Source organism: Falco punctatus, assembly GCF_963210335.1.
Source record: "Falco punctatus genome assembly, chromosome: 14".
In the NCBI taxonomy this organism is placed as follows: Eukaryota; Metazoa; Chordata; class Aves; order Falconiformes; family Falconidae; genus Falco; species Falco punctatus.
Window position 1 is genome coordinate 5,687,947 of NC_137594.1, and position 17,008 is coordinate 5,704,954.

General features: G+C 46.4%; 1 protein-coding gene and 1 long non-coding RNA gene across 6 annotated transcripts; one reads left to right on the top strand and one right to left on the bottom strand.

Moving 5' to 3' along the window:
• Positions 1–16: 16 nt before the first annotated feature.
• LOC308073036 (arylamine N-acetyltransferase, pineal gland isozyme NAT-3-like) lies at positions 17–10,223 on the bottom strand. 5 transcript variants are annotated; one of them, XM_080410766.1, is made up of 5 exons: positions 8,366–10,223; positions 7,958–8,069; positions 3,896–4,067; positions 2,539–2,576; positions 17–2,004 (listed from the first exon to the last, which is right to left on the bottom strand). In XM_080410766.1, the coding sequence occupies exons 4-5, from the start codon at positions 2,571–2,573 to the stop codon at positions 1,125–1,127; spliced, it is 915 nt and encodes a 304-aa protein (XP_080266892.1). In that variant the 5' UTR covers positions 2,574–2,576; positions 3,896–4,067; positions 7,958–8,069; positions 8,366–10,223; the 3' UTR covers positions 17–1,124. The 5 variants fall into 5 exon arrangements, with proteins under 5 accessions (XP_080266892.1, XP_080266891.1, XP_080266890.1 ...); XM_080410765.1 differs by lacking the exon at positions 8,366–10,223 and having other exon boundaries at positions 7,958–8,359; XM_080410764.1 differs by lacking the exons at positions 7,958–8,069; positions 8,366–10,223 and adding an exon at positions 5,060–5,196.
• LOC308073060 lies at positions 2,013–5,303 on the top strand. Its single transcript, XR_013931880.1, has 3 exons — positions 2,013–2,474; positions 4,549–4,699; positions 5,165–5,303. It is a non-coding gene; the product is annotated as an uncharacterized lncRNA (long non-coding RNA).
• Positions 10,224–17,008: the final 6,785 nt, after the last annotated feature.

Here is a 17,008-nt window from a genome sequence, read left to right on the forward strand (position 1 = left end):
AAAAACAGCTGAATAGTTCTACTTCACAACTCTTGATATTTTTTTATTATTTAATTGTAATTTGTTTATATAATTTACTTAATTATAAGTTCATAGTTGTAATGCTTCCAAGATTTGTACATAAAGGAACATCAAGCATCTTCTCACAAGGGCAAAGTGATCACATTTTAGTAATTTCTCTTGCTAAAAAATCTTAGCTATTAGGTATCCGACAAAGATTCATCATTTCTCCTTATATCAGTACAATTAGTATCACTGCAAACACATCCTCAATAGAACAGATATGCTTCAGAAAAATAATTCTGTGCATGTGCTTGAGTTCAGCCACAATAATTAATGTGCAATAACACTCAGAGTAGAGTCTTGAGAGAGAAGCATGTATTCCCAGCAGTCTGCTGCTGGGTGGTAGCAAACGAAATGTATGTGAGATGCTTTCAGTTCAGAGAAATAGTGCTTTTTGGTTATGTCACTGGGAGAGCAGGGCTTGTGTAAAGTGAAACAAGACTGAATTGTCCACTAATATTTCTCATCATCAGTTTTAGGCCATAAATAGTCCATCTGCAAGTATTCACGCAGCGTGGCACAGGCGTGGGACTGTCCGGCTACCACATGGGAGGGAGGGTGTTACGAATGCAAGAGCAAAAAGGACAGGCTTATGGCTTAACTGTAGCAAACCTGGCACGGGACGTCTTTGTTTTTCTGGCTATTAAATTGCAAAAATTACATGGTATTCATTTAAGAGGTGGGTGTGATTTTTCCCCAGGTGGCAGCACAAAGTAATAGAGAGACATACAGCTCCATCGCTCCGTCCTGCTGCTCTGGGTGTATTTAGAAAAGCTTTTAAGAGATGAAAGGAGTAGGGAATGGGCAGAGTCTGCTTCCAGCTAAGCACAAACAGAAGGGGAGTGATTTGATTGAGCAAGGAAGAAATTATTTGTACCCAAACCAAAAAGACATTCAGGAGTAGTTGTGAAAATCAATTTCTTTTCCAGATTCATGCAAATATGCTCTGCCTTACACTGGTGTAGATGGAACGAGAAGGCTTAACCTTTAGATGCTTGTCAGAAATGGGGGTAAGGATTGCATGTAATGCCACTGGATTGAATTATAATTCAGGCAGCGAGTTAAACCACCGACAGCCTGCTTCTATTGACGGGTACCAATTTCTTGTCTAGTGTTATATTGAACTTCTCTTTCAGTGTTTTCTCTATTTCATCATCTGCAAGGATTTTGATTTCCACTAGATCCATATTATCCTTGTAATTGTACTTCATCTCGGTGAATTTCCACCCTACAAGAGAGCGGATGCCATCAGTGGTCTGCAGGCTGCAGAGAGACTTTAGAACAAACAGGGATTTCGGTGCTGTCTGCAGGTGGTTGTTGCGGGCTCTGAACTCTTCAATGTCCTGTGGCTGAAGGGTAAAGTGATAAATCCGACGGCGACCTTCTGTTTCCAGCTCATGGGAAGTGGGGACAGTTCCATCGGGAGTGCACTGCTTCCTTCTCATCTTCTCCAGGTACCAGACCCCATTGTCCTCCAGGAAGCGAAAGATCCCCGGAGTCTGTGGCTGGTCTCTTCCCGAAACCAGCTCCATTGGCTGCCACATCTGGCAGGCCATCCCAAAGCCACCATCCACAATGTAGGATTTGTTGTCAAGCACCACTTTTAGCAGCAGATGATCTATTTCATCTGCATACGCATCATACTCTGGGACAAAAACTTTTGCTCCCAGAAGAGTGACATCGTAGCCGAGGGTTTTCAGGACCCAAGATAAAAGGTTGTTGTTTTCCATGCACCAGCCCCCACGGTTCTTCCTCACTATTTTGTTGAAAGTCACTTCCAGGTCCAGCACGATCCTTTCCCCACAGTGGATGTTGAGGTTTTCGAAAGGGACTGCTCGGATGTGGTGCTGGAATATATCTGTCAAGGTAGCCAGGTCTGGCTTATCGTACGAGCCCCGGTAAGAAATTCTGGCAAAATACTCCTTGATGTCCATGCTGCCTCTGAGAGAAGTGTGCAAAAAAAAAAAAAAAAAAATGTTGTGTCAGAAGCGACGGAAGGATCTTCCCCATCCCTTATAACGGGGCGCTCATCAGTATGGGCGGTCTGCTCAGAAGATGAGCGAGATTTGACTAATGGCTTTATCAAAGGCAGCTGAGTGTGAGTATTAGCGCTGAGGGAAGGCAATGGGACACTGCTGATGAGCACAAATGTTCTTTTTAATTGTTTCTTTTACAGCTGTGACAAGAGGCTCCAGCTGTGCTAAGCACATTTCGGTAGAGTTCCTGCCCAGCAAAGCTACAAATCTCCACAGAAAAGAAAGTAGCAGCACTGTTTCCCTGCTAGAAATTATAGGAACTGAATCTCTTCAGATCTGAACCGCTTCACTTGTGGTTTGACTTAAGAGAAGCAGAAAACAAATTCTCCCACTCTCGCAGAACAATCCAGAGCCTCCTCTGCAACCAAATCTGAGGTAAACCTGCCCTGCAGTGGTATTTCCTTCATTATTTAGGCAGCCTGGCACGAGCTGGTCTCACCTGCTCCCGCTCTCCTTGCTGGTGGTGACAGGCATGACCTGGAGCGCAGAAGGGGGTTTTAGGGTCAGAGAAGGCATTGGGAGGGGGTTTTTTTGCTGCATCTTCTGTGAGCCACCTCCCCTCAGGATGGTTTAGCTGCCCAGCTCTGCCAAACACAGCCCTTACACCAGCAGCAGGAGAAAACCAAGGTTTGGGCCAAAACTACAAGTTTCAGGGGCTTCACATTTTCTGACATCGTTTTTTGGGATGCATTTGCTCCTTCAACTCATAGTCCCCCCAGCTGCAGGTGTGGATAAGGGCCAAGGCATCGCCCTCCCCAGCACAGCAGAAGGGCTCAGCAGGATCCTGTGCAGGGGGAGTGGAAAGCAGCCCGAGCCCTCCCAGCCCTTGGTTGTAAGGAAAATGAAAAGGATTTTGATGTAGCCAAGTACTTTTATTATTCCTCCCCAGTCACCGCTAAATTTCAGACATCTCTGAGTACAGAGCAATGTTGTCCCAGAATGTTCTCAAGTTCCTGTAAACTTTTTTTAAGGTAAAATTATAAGAAAACGTTCAATTGTTCCAACAGGATTAAATTCTCAATCTGGTGAAAAACGGCACACCCAAAATTGTATGAGAATTGTTAAAAGATCCTTTCATCCTATAAACAAAACAATGAGATGAAAAATTTCCATTTGGCTTAACCTTCTGACAAAAGCAGAGGGTGCCCTGGTTTGGCTGCCCACATTTCCTAATCTTTCAGATAGATATCTGGGATGTTTCTGTAACTGTTGCATCATGACCACCACCACATCTCCGACATCCAACAAGCAGGACCGAATGTTCCACCATCGCGTTGAGAGCATCGGATAATTATTCAGGGGATTCTCTTTGTCAGCTTTTGGCTCATTCTCAAGTTTTCCCCAAAGCCCCAGAACCACAACTCTATTTACCCTCAAAAACTTGGCAGAAACTTAGTTCTTGCTGAGTGAACTTTAAACTAGCGTCGCCGGCAATGAACTGTTTCTCCCTTTCTTTCTTTCTTTCTTTCACTTTGCCACAGCAGGCAAAACACGTACAGTAACTTTTACTTAAAGAGAGAAAGTTGGTGTGGTTTTTTTCTATCTGTCTGGCCACCTCCTGGGGATGTTTATAAGGCACTTTCAACTGTGGCATCTGAAATAAGTCAGATGGCACAAATGCCCGATCGGCTTGAGGCTGAGTAAATAAAGCAGCATATCTATTACACGGAGCAGCTGAGGATTCCCTGCTCTGACGTTACACCACTTTCTGCTGTGTTTTGTCTTTGAACAGTTTCAATTTCCTGGTAAGGGAGTACTCAGCTACCAAGATTTGGTGTTTAAAAAAAAAGGCTTACCTGGAAAATCAGTTCAACCACAATTTATCTCCAGCGCTTGGGGAGGGGGGTGGGTTTAGGCTAAAGCAAGTGGTGTGGCTGGCTGTCCTTTGCCTAGTGCAGACAGGGCTTGAGGACCGGTCTCCAGCTCCTCTTCAACTTACTTTCACCCGTCTCTGTCAGATTGCAAAAGCTGGGGAAAAAAAAAATAACAATTAAAAAAAAAAAAAAAAAAAGCCAGAAGGGTGGAGCATGAGAGCTGTAGTGAGCAAGCAAAACCAACTTCACTGACTCAACATGCATGCAAAACATGTCTATTATTAGAGCAAAGGCTGCTCCGCGTTTTCCCTCGTTTCCTGCTTTCTGCAGGGGCTAGCTGGGGCTCTGAGGGCAGGGCTAGGGGGTTGTTTCAGTAGCCGGCTGAATGCACTCCAGTAGTATATGTGGGTTTTTCCCCACTTACTGTTTGTTTAGAAACGTGGGGAAGAAATCTCGCGTGTGTTCAATCTGAGAAGGTTTTTGCACTGTTTCTGAAAAGCAGCAAGGTTTCAGCGCGGTACTGCGCACCTGCGATCCCTTTGCCTCGATCAGCACACGTGAGAACTTCAGCGCTGCCTTTGCTTAATTTGCTCTCTATGATTTACATGCGGTTTTTTTTTTTTTTCTTATTACAGAATATTTCATAGAATGTACGAAAGCACTGGGACAGCAGCATGTCTCCTTTCGTCTTTCCCAAGTAGCACCTGAGGACATCATGGTGGTGAAGAGGCTCTTGGCAAAGCGATGACTATGGGTGGCTAACACATGGGGAGCCCCATCCTTTTGGTGCGTTTCATACTGCTTTTGTATTCTACAAACTTTGCGTGCATTTTGCCAATTTGTCTCATTAATTCTTTCGTATATACAGCTGGATTCTTCCCTGTTAGTTCCCCAGCAGTAGTTCCAGTCCTTCACATGTAGGACCGATGGCAAGTTTCATTCAAACACTGATTTATTGTAATAACTAGCAGAGATGATAAATCAGACCAAAGAAAGGTGGCTGTTGTAGCCCGTGACACAGCATTATATGTGCTTCATACAGCACATATCAAAACTTGGTTCTTTGTCATCCCACGGTGGCCAGTGCTTCACCCCACAAGCAGGACCTGATGCCCAAGCTGAGAGGTGCTGAAGGGAATGGATTACCTGCCCTCGTCAAGCTCCTCTGGGCAGATCCAATTTGGTACAAAGAAAGTTCATATTCCTGGGTGGATCTTGCTGTATGTGGAATAATTCCTTCTCTTCCCACAGGCTAAAAGTCCTCATTTTGACAAAGAGAAGCCAAAAGCCGAGCAGGCAGACCCGCAGTCCTGGTGGGAACTGTACCAGAAATAAGGTCATGGATCCGTCGTAGCGAGATGTGCGAGCAGAGCTGGCTGTGCTCCTTGCCCAGGGTTGTTTGGGACCACAAGTGGTGCCAGAAGTGGACACTTGCCGTGCTCCCTCAAGCAACCATCTGAAGTGGTTGGGGATCTGTTCCAGCTGACTTTGGGGTCCTGTTAAGACACAAGTGTCTTCTAACCAAGTAGGAGCAAATCACATTTCTCCTGGTACTTTGATCCTCAGCTTTTCTCAAGTCTTCTCCCTATAATGTAGCTCTGATAATGAGCGTTTTCTTCCCATGTCTTTCAAATTCTCATCCCAACTCACTATCCTACACTGACATTCCTGCATCACTCTCCTTTTTCTTCCCATCCCGCACATTTTGCTCCTCAAGCCGTGAAAACCATGAGCTCTCACCCTCCCCAGGCGTGCCCAAGGCCAGCAGAGGACAAAGCTCATTCAATGAGCACTAAAGGTAAGAAAAGGCTTATCTGAGCCAGGAACCTTGCCAGAGTCTGTTTGCATTTCAGATCTGTGCCAGGGGCTAATTTCAAGCTTGGTGGGGCAATAAACTGCTATCGTGGCTGCGGGTAATGCGGCCGTCATGTGTCCGCACCCAGCCCCAAAAGCAGCAAAGGGCAAACGCAGCTCAGGCTGGCTGGGTTGCCAGGAGCATGACCATGGGGTCAAGGTACAAACGAGAACGTCCTTGGAAATGATTATTGCTGTCCACCTGGCCACTGTAACTCAGTTTCCCAACCTTGGCAGGAGCTGAAGCTGATTGAGCTTTTCCCAGAAAACCCTCAATGTAATTGCACTTGCTTTTATTTATTTAGAAATTTAAATTGCTGACGGCATTTAATTTCTTACTGAAATCCTTCCATCACCCTAACTCTCCTGAGAGGCTGCATCAAATTTCCCTCCCTCTCCACTTTAAAAGTCTTATATGCTACAATATTTGCATTGGGAAATAAAAGCATAGGGTGCCCTGTTTGGGGTAATAGTCAAGTGTCTGCTCACTATTAAACAGCTCCCCTCTATAATGACCTCCGTGATGGGATGTATAACAAAGCAAGTTATATAATATTATATGCTATTATATTATATCATATCATATTATATCATAATAACTGGATGTTTAATTTAAAACTATATGGTATTTTACTTACCTATCTGGTTTTGGTGGGGAGAAGAGAAGAGAAGCTTGTAAAGCAATAAAACAATCGAGGTGTTTTAAATGGAATCGGTAGAAATTCCTAAATTCTTACACAAGGTCAGATTCTCCCGTCCTCCTGAGCTATGAGTCACTGTAAAAGGAAACCTTGCACACCTTGCACACACTTGCTGGCTCTAGCCTTTCGTTTTCAAGGGGAATTTAATGGATGTGGGCTGCCCTAATACTAGACTGTTGAATGATATTCATGGCCTATAAACATATTCATAATGGCAAAACTCCCTCATGCTTTAAATTCATTGCCTTCCTTATGTAATGCTAGATATCCAATAGCTGTGGCTACATCTCTTTCCAGCTTTGTATCTGCAGCATCCATCACGTGCCGCTTTGGTGGTGTCCACCCCCCAGCCAAAGGAAGGGAGTAGCTGTGCTGGACATTGCTTGGCTTTTTCTTGGTGAGGAAGAGACCAGATTTCATTTTTAGTGTTTCCACTACCTGAGGCATCTTTCTGGGGGCTGGTGACGGTCAAAACCGATCTCCTTCGCTTCTCTTTACGCTGCCCATATGAGGTTTTTCACACAAGCCAACTCCAAGGGTGTTAATGCAGACCAAAGAGACCACATTGGTCTGTAGGGCCTTCCAGTCCTGAGGGTTTCAGCATAAATCTCTTACACGTAAGTGGTCATAATTCAGTTAAATTCCATTACAAGGGGAACAATCGGCTTTTCTACATGAATGGCTTTATCTCATAGAAGGTTTGAAGCAAAAAACCATTTTAAGTAACTGCTTTGGTGAAAAACTTGCCCATACAGCTGGCTGTTATTTTCCCACGAATCGTGACAGCTTTGGTGGGACACGTCAGGGCAAGATCCTTGTTGATGTGGTGCCAGCACCTTGGGGACACCCTATAGCTGCTTCTGCCACCCTGGCGTGAGGCTCCAGGGTGCACCTTAGGAAGAAGTTGTCTTCCATCTCACAGGCAATACTCACACCCTCAAGGTGCTGTTACTGTCTCCATCTCATGGGCCACCTCTTGGAGATGCCAGTGGTGGTGTTGTCAAACTACAAAAATGTTGAGGAGAAGGTCCTGCAGACTGGAAAGCAGAGAGTTGCGCTGGTTTCTCTGAACGGGCCAGCAGCTGGGTCTGTGAGGGCTGGCAAGTGGCTGGCGAGGCTCCGAGCCCTGGTAGCAGCAGCTTTACTGGCATCTGGAGACGGGGAGTGATGGAGAGCACTGAAGAGGAGGATGAAGAAGACAAGGAGAGCGAGACGGTATGTATGCCCCCAATGCTGCCTGTCCTGGTAACTGGAGAAGGGGCTGGAGGAGAAGCCAGCAGCCTGGGCAACAGCCTGGGAGCTTTCTGTATGTGACTGCCCGCCATGCCCGGGGCTGCTGCTGCGGCCAGTGAGCTCTTTATCAAAGACCTTGTGTAACTCACTCAGGCTTTCGCAGCAGCTCTTTAGCCAGCTTTGCCCTGTCCCCGCTAGCTCCTTCCTGAGAGGAATGCTGTCCTGCCCAGGCTCACATACTTTTCCTCTTGCCTACCTGGTACCTCCACCACTCCCTTGGCCGCAGACTCTGGTTTTTCCTTCTAAAGTGTCTGGTTCAGCAGGCAGCAGGGATCTCCTCCGGGGTCTGGGGCATGCAGGCACTGATTCTGGAAGCAAAATAAAGCAAAACTCACTCTGCCACGCTCGGACACATTCTTCTCATGCAGCACTTGGACATAGCGATAAGGCAGCACCGGGAAGTCAACTTGTGTGGGTGAGCAAGGAGGGGGGTCCCCCATCCCAGGCAGGGAAGGGAGCTCCTGCAAAGGATCGGCAGACCCCAGCCCTCTCCCTGCTGGGTGTTTGGAGCAATGCACATCTGCAAGACAGCTGCAGTTCGCACTGCCTTCTTCCACGTCCCATTTTCCCCATTCTCACAGGCACTGCCCAAAATGCTCCTTACCAGACCGGAGGTAGGACAGCACCAGTGGGGTCTCATAGAAGTGCTTCCAAACAAGAAATTCAGCTCAGTGGGAACAGGATCAGGAAACAACTCTCCTGCCTGGGGCTGGGGGGCAGAGCCAGTGGCTCCCTCCCCAGCCCGGGGTACCTCTGGCTGCAGCCGCCCCCAGCAGCTGTGGGGCTGCCCCTGGCCAGGCACCCTCCTGCCAAGCAGGAGGTGCCTGTGTGATTTGTCCCCACCCTGAACATCAGCAAATGGTGAGTTTTTTCCTGCCTTCCTGGAAGTTCAAACCACGGTGTTATCACACAGCACCACTGCTTCCTGCAGCACTTGGCAGAGCGGTCCCCTCCCGCAGGGGGACGCGGGGTCTTGGCCTCTTCCCAAAACCATGGGGGAAGCAGGGATTGCCTCTCGGCAGCCTCCCAGGGAGCTCAGACACTTGCTTGTGCCTTTGCAAGATGTGCATGACCTACCTCCCTCTCTCTGCATCTGACCACACACACACAATGCCGCAAAGATATTCCAGCGCTTCCCAAATCAGCATGTAATATGCACCCAGAGCACCTTTGGAGATGCAGGGCATTAATCTTTCTCTCTTCATTTCAATGTCCTGTCTGGAAATGGGATATATTCCATTTTACTGGCTTTTTATGCAGTACTTCCCAGAGCTGCTGTGCCACTTTCGCATGATTAACCGGTTAATAATTGCCATCATGTTACGCTGTCATTGCCGAAGGGAAGTACGACAGTGTAATATGTAATGGGGCACCAGCATTGCTGGCTGGACCCTCAGACAGCTTCATTTCACACTTTCTAACGAGAGCTGTCCATAATGCTGTCAAAAGCATACTTGGGACATTTTCCAAATGGGAAAATTTGGAAATTTGAAAAAACTTGGGGCTGAAGTGCTGGTACAGAGGTGTAGTTGGGTAAAACAGGCATCCACAGCAGAGCCCGCAAACAGAGCAGATGGTCTATGGGGAAATACTTAGTTGCTAAAGACCGGTTGCTAACTCTCTAATTTTACCACATTCTCACCATTACCAGTAGCTGCTCGGTAATTGCAGGGCAATGTGTTTTTCTGTGCGGGGACAGAAAGGCCTCATTTGAAAATAAAGACATTATGTTCATCTAGTCCAAAAGTCAACATGAGACATTCCGTTCAAACTAATTAGCTGATCATCTGCAAAAATTCTGTACAGGTGCTAAACAAAAACATAAAATAGCCTGCGACCTGCACACATGCAATTCCAGCCCTTTACGTGTGACCTGCCTGCACAAGGAGTATTCACAAGTCCACAGGCTCTGCCTTCGTCAGGCACGAACGGCTGGGTACTCAAACCTGCGTACTGTACACAATATACTGCAAGATATTTTAAGAGGAAAATAACCCCGGCTAAAGAACAGGCACACTGACTAAAGCAGAGTTTTATATGTGCGTGAATACAGGGGAGGAGGGGGAAATGAGAGTTTGCTCAGCCCTCTAAATTGCCTTCGGTGAGCTCACATTTGAGAGAACAGAGAGGTACTGATGAAACACTTGCAACGTTTCTGCAGCTGAGATATGAAGCAACAGAAAGAACATCTCAAAGGGAAATATTCCTTAATTTTCCTAAATGGAAAATATTTTGCCTTTATAATTGAAACATTCTTCATATAGTGATGTAATTTATATTACTGGACATTTTATATATTTACATATATATACACACATAGATTAGCTCTGAAAAAATATCTTCGTACATGTGCCTAAATGCAGCAACCGTCACCATTTATGACCTGTGACACTACCAAGCCACATCCTCAGCAGGATTAGATTGTCTTTATTCCACCCAAGCCTCATAGCAATGCTACTTGCACTCACCTGGCTTTGAGCCTGCTCCTCCAAAAAGCTCCTCCAAAACCACACCGTTGCTTCAGTGACAAGGCAATGGGAAAAGTCCAGTGGACTTCAGTGGGAATTTGGATCAGCCCTAATTCAGGCAATCAGCTTGGAAACATGCAAGGCGCGAGCAAATACATGAGTTTTGTCATTCCCATTCGTCAGGTATTTTTCTTGGGGGGGAGTAGGTGGGAAGGAAACCTTTTATCTCGGTGAAGAGTAGGAAACGGGAGTTACAGCGACAACAAAGAGGGGGAAAAAAAAAAACCAACTGCAAAAAAAAAACAACCGCACCTTCAGGAAACACATTCATTACAATGCACTAACACGCAGCACAGAAATATATGTTTGCAATGATAACATATTCCCTTCACCCCATTGCTGACTCAGGAGTGCAACCAGGAAAAAAAAAAAGAAAAAAAAAAAAAAAAGAAAGAAAAAAGTTAAAGAGGGATGCTCTGGGTTCGAAACAGTGCCCAGGCTTACCTTTACTGGGGTCTTCTGGCTGTGTCGAGGAGAGGCTGGAAGTTGTGGGAAGATTCAGAGGCAAGATGATGGTTTTGCGGGGCTCTCCATTGCTTCTTGGCAATAAATAGCCCCACCACAAGTAGTATCAGTGTCAGGCATGTCCATGGAGCTGGGTGTTTACAGACGGAAAGGTTTTTCCCGGTGTAAAAGCCAAAGGCGGTGGAGCAAGGGTTACTGTGGCAACCAGGAGCTCCTGGCTTTCCTCCCGGCTACACACTCGTGGGGAGGACACTGGTGTGACTTCTGAGTGGCACTGCAGGGACTCGTGGGCATGCAAAGACACTTTTCACCTGTTTTTTTCCATCTTCCCATGCACCCACAGCTGGTATATACAGCACAAAGTGCACCATGGAGAGATGTATGGAAGAGAAGAGAGACCACGAAGCAGAGCAAATGGGGCTGGGAGAAATCACCCATGGTTTTGCCACGGGCAGCCCGGATGCTGCTGTACCGAGGAGGGATGGAAGGAAGACTGCAGCCCTCCGGGGCTTCGGGAGGGACTGAAAGCTGGGAAGCAGGTTTTAGGTACGGTCAGTGCAGGGAGCGCTATTCTGGAGAGCAGAGTGGGGAAAGAGTCGCTGTTGACAAGGTAGATTGTCATAGCTGGTGGGATCTAAAATTGCATCCACTTCTGCATTGCTGGGCTGGGCACTGAGTGAATCTTGTAAAAAAAATAGCTCAAGCTACTGAATCTAATTGTCTTCTAGGAATCGAGCTATGCCAAGAAGCAGCCCTTTCTCAAAAAACAGCTCCATGCCTGCTGTGCTGCCCCAGGGCTGATATCCACTATGTTATTTTTTTTTTCCCCAGCAAGGATCAGTTTGATCCTTGATCATCTGAACTGGCCAATGGCCTTTGCTGTGGGATGATGCACCTGATTCAAGTGACATCAACCCTGTGCATTTTCATCCTGTAAGGTAAAAGGCAAATAATCTCCATGCAACGGTGGTGGTACTGTCTTTTCATGTCACACCGTTGCAAATTGATGCTACATCCAGGTCAGTGTTTCCTCTCAGGCAGATGCTGAAGATTATCATCTGCCTTTCCAAACCTTTATTTAATAGGAGCTGTGGTATGAAATTCTGGTGAAATAGTCCTTGAAAAGTAACCACCTGCTTTTTAGGTGGCTGGAGGCACATCTCTGCTGCTCCCCGTTTTAAAATAAATAGACCTGTCATGGAGAAAAGCCTACGGTTCAGCCGCACACCATGGAGTCCCACTGAGACCAAACCCAACGCTAAATACGTCAATTTACACTGATGTTATTTTTAATTGCTTTCTCAAGCAGTTGTGCCCAGAGCCCTCCTCATGTTCCAGTGCAGCTCCTGCCCAGCGCTGCTCACCATCCCCCAGGGCCAGAGCAAACAGAGACAGGGATAATATTGACAAATAACAGCGATGTCACTGGGGCTGGACACTGGGACCCTGAGCCTGGGCAGGTGATGGAGGGAAGTGCTTTCCACTCAGGGTAGCTTTCTGCTAAAATATCACTGGTGCAAGCCCTTTGGGAAATTTCCAAGCTGTAGCAGGACTCGGTGGCTGCCCAGGTGAGCAAAGCAGCTGCACGGCCCTTTTTCCTCCCATTTCCAGCTTTCTTGAGAGGCACCAGACGCTCCCCAGCCTTGCAAGGAAGATGGGGTGAGCAAGTCTGTAAACCCTTCAGCAAGCAAACCCTGTCCCCTTCATTACCCCAGGAAGCACTAAGCAACCTCACCAAAAGCAACCACCAGCCCTCTGTCAGCTCTCTTTTGCCAGGTCCTTACCCACTTTGTAATTATTCTTCTAATTCCTGACTATGCCAGCATAGCTAATAATTTTCCAAAGAGTGTGGGATCGAAAGCTTTGCTAAAGGGCAGCACCTGAGGTCTCACCACACATTTCTTCTTTCTAGAAAATCGCTTACCCAATCATAGAAACCCGGTGGTTAATTTCTGCTACCATTTTGGATAAACTCCCGTTCTGTTGTTATTGCTCACAGCAGTCAGAGGCAGCCACAGCATCCGATGTGCCTGAATCTGTCTCCCCCTCATGCATGTATCTGAGGCATATTCTCCAGCGGCATCTGAAATCAGATGGTGGGAACATACATTTTGCTTTCAGCTAATAATTGAGAGACTAAACCTGCCTGGCTGCAAGGGACTCCAGGGAAGGGCTTGGAAATTGGCTGGGAGCTTCCTTCTCAACTTATATCGAAGCAGCTCCTGAATGTTTCATCATAAGAAAATTTGACTGCATATTTATATGGCCTCAAAGATACCCAGTTTAAAACTGCAAAATCAATTCACCAGCTGCATCAGTTATCTCTCTCTGGTGTTACTCCAGCTAACCCCGCGGATTCGGTTTTCATCACTTTGCACATGAAGGCATGAATAGGCAATGCCCTGCCCCATCCTCATCAGAGAAAGAGTTTCTCTTAAACCTTTGCTCAGTAACACACCATTTGCCCACACCGAAGGCTTCAGCTACAGCAGGGTACTTCAGCAGGACAGCAGAATTGAAGCTCAGCCTGACCAAGCGGGCATGACTGCAGTCAGATTGCCCGTCTGACATGCAAAACCAGAAGAAAAAAAATCCTTTTTTTTTAAAAAAACAACAACTATACCACTGGTCAATCAGTAACCTGGACCAGAAAACAATCTAAACATCACAAAACCATGAGTTCCTACTGCTGCCAAATGCAAACCCAAATCCAGCTTTGATTCAGGGTGCAAACCTGAACTGCAGCTCCGGTGCCGTCGGTGCTCGGTGCTCTGTACCCCGGTGCTCAGGCAGAGCTGCTGCAGCAGCACACGCTCCTGCCACAGAACAGGGGGAATTTTGCTTTGCTCTCCCTGGGGACCAGCACGTACCTTTCGAAGCTGCATATCATTTCAGTAGTTACTCTCAGTCTCCAAAACATCAAGCTCCTTTTATAGGAATGTGCTGCAATTTAGCACCATCAGCAAACCCCGCTGAAACAGGGAGAAACACAGACCCATCAAAGATCCCTGCAGAAACCCACCCACAGCCCACAGCCCTTCCCCAGCGCCGGCACTTTTCTCTGTATCATCTCTGCAGCAATTTAATTCACTTAATCTACCCTCATTTGTATCCCATCTCATTCCCTAGGCTTAGCTAATGATCTGATGTTGTGTGTTATGTGTTTAAAACGCTGTCTAACAATAAATGGTTTATTTTTTTCACTGGTAGCATCTTGGTGAAATATTTATGATCACTAGATGTCACTGTAATTTTACTCTGTCTCCAGCCCTACTGAACCAACGTGATTCCTGGGCTCAGTGAGCTCGCTTTAAAATCCTTTTGAATTTACTAGTGATCAGAAAAATACCCAGCTGCTGGGCTGGCGGAGGGTTTCCTAGGGTGGGAAGGGAGAACTGGCCTTGGTCCACTGTTAGTCTGTGGTGCTGTGCACAATGCAAAACCATGCAACTTTGGAGCCAAGCGCTCACACCTCTGTGTGTGTGTGTACACATGATGCGTGGCCACACATGCAGGTTTCTGCTCAACACATCAAAGTCCTGCTAATTTAATGTTGAGTAATTAAACCCCTCAGGCCTGTGCACACAGCAAAATGTGTGTGCGGACACACTGTGCCCTGGGCTGTCTGTGGTTCATCAGGGCTGGCACGTCTATAAGGCCATCTTATCTGGAAGTCCAGAAACCTGGACTGCAGATTTCCCTGGAGCTTTAACGACCAAGTGCCCTTAAAATTTTGTTGTTGTTCTTTAATAATGCCCCCACTTTTCTCCCAAACACACAGCCCAAATTCCCTCACCATCATCTGAGCACTCCCATCGTCCTTTTCATCCAATCATCCCATTCCTACTGCAACACCGGTTAATCACACAGGCTTTAGGACTCAGAAATCTCTATAGAAGTATCTTGCCTCTTTCACTTGCCCTAAAAGATTTTACAGAATGTATTTCTTCAGGGCCGACTCAAATCCACATTCCCTATTTCCTGAATTGTTGATTTCTCCATTGTACTCAGCCTCTGGGATATGGCAGTTTAAATATTATAGACCACACTCCCGCATAGGCACACACGGGAATTCTTTTTTTTTAATTGGGAAAAAAAATACCACTGAAATTAGTGGAAAAAAATTTAGCCTGCTTAAAAATTATTTGCCTCTGTCCAATGCCATTATCCAGATCAGCAGAATATATCTTCACTCCACACTCCGGGTCCCGCTGGGGAATATGCCAAAAGCAGGTCTTTCAAGACAAATCAGCTATCCAGTGTGCAGTGCTCCCAAGGCAGCGCTGGCAGCTGAGCCAGAGGAAGCAAAGCTCTTTGCTGGCATCTTTTGGTGAGCCAGGAGAAAGGACTGAGGGCCACAGCTGTCTCCATGTCCCTGCAGTGGCAAGGGGTGGATGGCAGACCCTGGCCACATCCAAGGGAGCTTCACAGCCATGGAAAATAAGATCTGCTGTGAGGCAATTACACGGAGCCATGACGGAATGAGGGATGCTGGGGTGATGTGCGCTGGGTAGAATCTAATTGCAATGCCTGTAACCACAAATTTCCCTTTGAACTAGTCCACACTCACTTTGCAGCAGTCTAGTCCAGCAGCAGCAGGTCTTTAAATGCTCATGGGTTGCCGGCCACTCCTGCAAGTAGTAGCAAGAGGTGGGCTGCCTGGGCAGGGGGTAACGCCACAAGTGAAAGGCACATTCTGGCTTGCTACCCTCACTCAAATTATGGCCTGTCCACCTCTATTCATCCCAGCATCCTGGCTGCTGTAATACATCACATTCTAGTATCGACACCATCTCACTTTTGAAAAGCCTTTCTCTTCAGGATTCATTAAAAAGAGCCAAAATGAGCAAAAATGCTTCTAGACAAGCATTTTATTTTCCTGTGGAGCCACCAGAGGAGCTTTGTTGGCTCCCATAAGGTCAAACGCCTTTCATCTTCTATGCCAACCACAGCCTAAAAAGCCCTAAATTTCCTCTGAGTTCTGTTAATTAGCTGAAGCAACACAGTCCTCTCTTTAGAAACCCTCCTCCACATCTCACCCACCAGGACGCACCACATTTTGCCTGATGCGTAACAGCAACACACAAATCAGAAGATAAAGAGAGGCTTTAAAGATTTGCCACTGAATAGACACATTAGGGCTATGCTGGTAATCCTGAAAAATGACTGGGAACCTTGCTAGTACAACCACATCTGTGTTAGGTTAGTGCTCAAGTAGGCACAAGTATCTCCTTGTTCACTGGAGACTCATTAGTCCTGGGTTAAAGCTAATACGGAGTCACCGGTGCTTTGCCTGGGGCAGGGGTAGGTTTGAGGTGCGTTGGGTGGAGCACCTCAAGTTTGGCACGCACCCACTTGCCAAGCTCATGGCCCCGAGGGCCGATGTCTGTGAGGGACCCTTGCAATCCCACCAGCTCTCTTGCTGGGTTCCTCTGCAAGAACAGCCTGAAAGGTCTTCCACCAAGCTAACTGGCCAAAAAGGGTGAGGAGGGACAGAGAAACCAACGGACTAAAGCGACTAACTCATGAAAATGACATCCTGGATCTAGTTTCATATATATAGCACACTCTTCTTCAGGAATTGCATGAGTTTTCTTATTTGTTTTGAAGGGTTATAAATGACTTGGGAGCCTGATGGTGCATACATAAAAAGCGTTGAAACAGTTCAGTTACAGGTGTGACAACTTTAAGCCCCATTTGTACTTTGGCAACTCCCTGCACACAGAATCTCTCTCCAGGTCATTGACTTATTTCAACACGATTCAACTCAATCAAGACCCTTCTCAACAAAACCCAGCCTAAACCATTGCCAGTCCAAAGTGCTGCATATTAAGAGTTACCACACATTTCATCAGTTGAAAAACAGATTAATATTATAGGGAAAATATTCAAAAGCGAGGCTAAAGTTATGTGGAACACCCTTACATGAACATTGCTGTAAATCATATTTTTAAACAGATTTAATCTTTGTTTACCCAGAAATACCCCAAAGAATAACTTGAACAATACTGGGCTGTGGATTCATAGCACAGATTATTTAAAGCAGATGGCGAGCCTGTGTGGATGCGCTCCATCAGAGAAAATGTGGCCATAATTGGATTTATTTTAATTCACTTATACTTTGACTACAGGAGAAATGCGAGTAAAGTTCCTCATGCAGACAAGCCCTGAGGTTAGGGCTGTCAGGGAGCTGCTGGTTTCCTTGCTCTCAACTCTATCTCGAAAACTGGACTTAAATGCAAAAGTAACATCAG

What these genes read in the sequence shown, in the direction of transcription:
- LOC308073036 (XM_080410766.1), bottom strand. Translation starts at nt 2,573, where the DNA reads ATGCCTGTCACCACCAGCAAGGAGAGCGGGAGCAG. An exon ending in AGCAAGGAGAGCGGGAGCAG is followed by an intron (nt 2,005 to 2,538) that starts GTGAGACCAGCT and finishes CACTTCTCTCAG; the next exon opens with AGGCAGCATGGACATCAAGG.